General features: G+C 28.7%; 1 protein-coding gene across 2 annotated transcripts in view; it reads right to left on the bottom strand.

Moving 5' to 3' along the window:
- LOC100575249 (origin recognition complex subunit 2) overlaps window positions 1-1,474 on the bottom strand; it is a 9,170-nt gene that overhangs the window by 5,494 nt on the left and 2,202 nt on the right. For both annotated transcript variants that reach the window (XM_003242117.4, XM_029486859.1), the window contains exon 3: window positions 823-909. In XM_003242117.4, coding sequence (XP_003242165.1) covers window positions 823-909 — 87 coding nt within the window. The remainder of the gene's footprint in view (window positions 1-822; window positions 910-1,474) is intronic.

Here is a 1,474-nt window from a genome sequence, read left to right as displayed (position 1 = left end):
GGCGCGGCAGTAAGTACTACATACAGTAGTGTTGCGCGTATGAGTATAAATGTAAAATCGCAAACTTAGGGAGGCTATAACTTCCAAAATAATCGTTTCCGCAAAAAAATTCAAACAGTTTTGACATCAGCGGTGAAAAACACGTCTTTAAAAAAAAAAAAAAAATTGATTCACGAGGTGCATGGTAACGTGCATTTGTTCCCAAGTGTGTAACATGGCAAATTTACAATCAGGAAAACGCGTTTAGCTCAGTCAGTTTAAAAATTAGGTTGTATCAACTTATTATGAAACTTAAAAGGACGCTACACCCGCATTTGTTGTCTCCGTCTTACAAACGCGTAACAGCAAATTTACGCTCAGCAGTTCACTTTTTATGCCGTTAGCTTAACAATTTGAGTGAATCGACCTGTTATGAAACTTGATGGTAAGTACATTTATGAGGGTTTTTTTAAGATGGTTCAATTTTTTAAAAATGTATGCGTAAATTAAAAATACATATAAGTTATAACTTACTTGAAAATTAAATTATCTTAAAAAAAAAGCCACATACAAACATAAATAATGTTCTCACCATCAAGTTTTATAACACCTAGATTAGTTCACCCTAGTTTTTAAACTAAGTGAGTTAATTGTGATCTGCTGAGCGTAAATTTGCTGTTATGCACTTGTAAGACGGAGACAACAAATATTTGTTTAACATCCTTGTGAGTAGATTTAAATTGAATTAATTGTCTGTATTTGCCGTTAAATAATTACAAAATTGTGGGGGCCCCTAGGCCTACTCATCTTCCCTCTAAATCCAGCCCTGCATTTAAATATTACCTTTTGGTTTCAATGTTACATCTGATTCATTTTCATTTAACTCTTCATCATAACTGTTCCCATCTAATGATTGATTTGTGGTTTTACCTAAAATATTACGTAAATTAAATTAAATATTTTAAAATGCTAGTGTTCAAATTATATAAATATTATATATATTTAACTATAGAAAACTATATTTTTTTTAACTAACATACATAATATGTGAATTGTGCTAAAAAACGTATTTTGTATACAAAATATAAATTAAAATTACCAAATTCAAAACTATATAATATAAAGAAAATGTTTTTTTCAAAATCTTATTAGAGTAATAAACTATAAATGGTATATTTTCAATGTTTTCAAGTTTAAACATTCCAAAACTACAATGTATATGAATATTATATCTAATTTTATTTCAGATTATTCATTAAATCTTTTATTTACATTCTTTTGAAGGTGAAATTGATATTCAATTGATGTCTGTAGTTGTACTAATATAGGTTTAAAAATTATGTATGTTAAATTGAAATATTAGACCTATTTTATTTGGTACCCATACGTCATAAGTATCCACAATGCTCGAATTGGGAATTATTAAGTAGAGGAGCTCAATCCAACAATTTATAAACTGCATTCCAAGTGCAAAATAATTCAACGCAGACTCGTG

This window comes from Acyrthosiphon pisum, chromosome A1 (genome assembly GCF_005508785.2).
Source record: "Acyrthosiphon pisum isolate AL4f chromosome A1, pea_aphid_22Mar2018_4r6ur, whole genome shotgun sequence".
NCBI lineage: Eukaryota > Metazoa > Arthropoda > Insecta > Hemiptera > Aphididae > Acyrthosiphon > Acyrthosiphon pisum.
The sequence above is the reverse complement of the archived record's forward strand: the minus strand, read 5'-3'. Positions and strand labels throughout refer to the sequence as shown.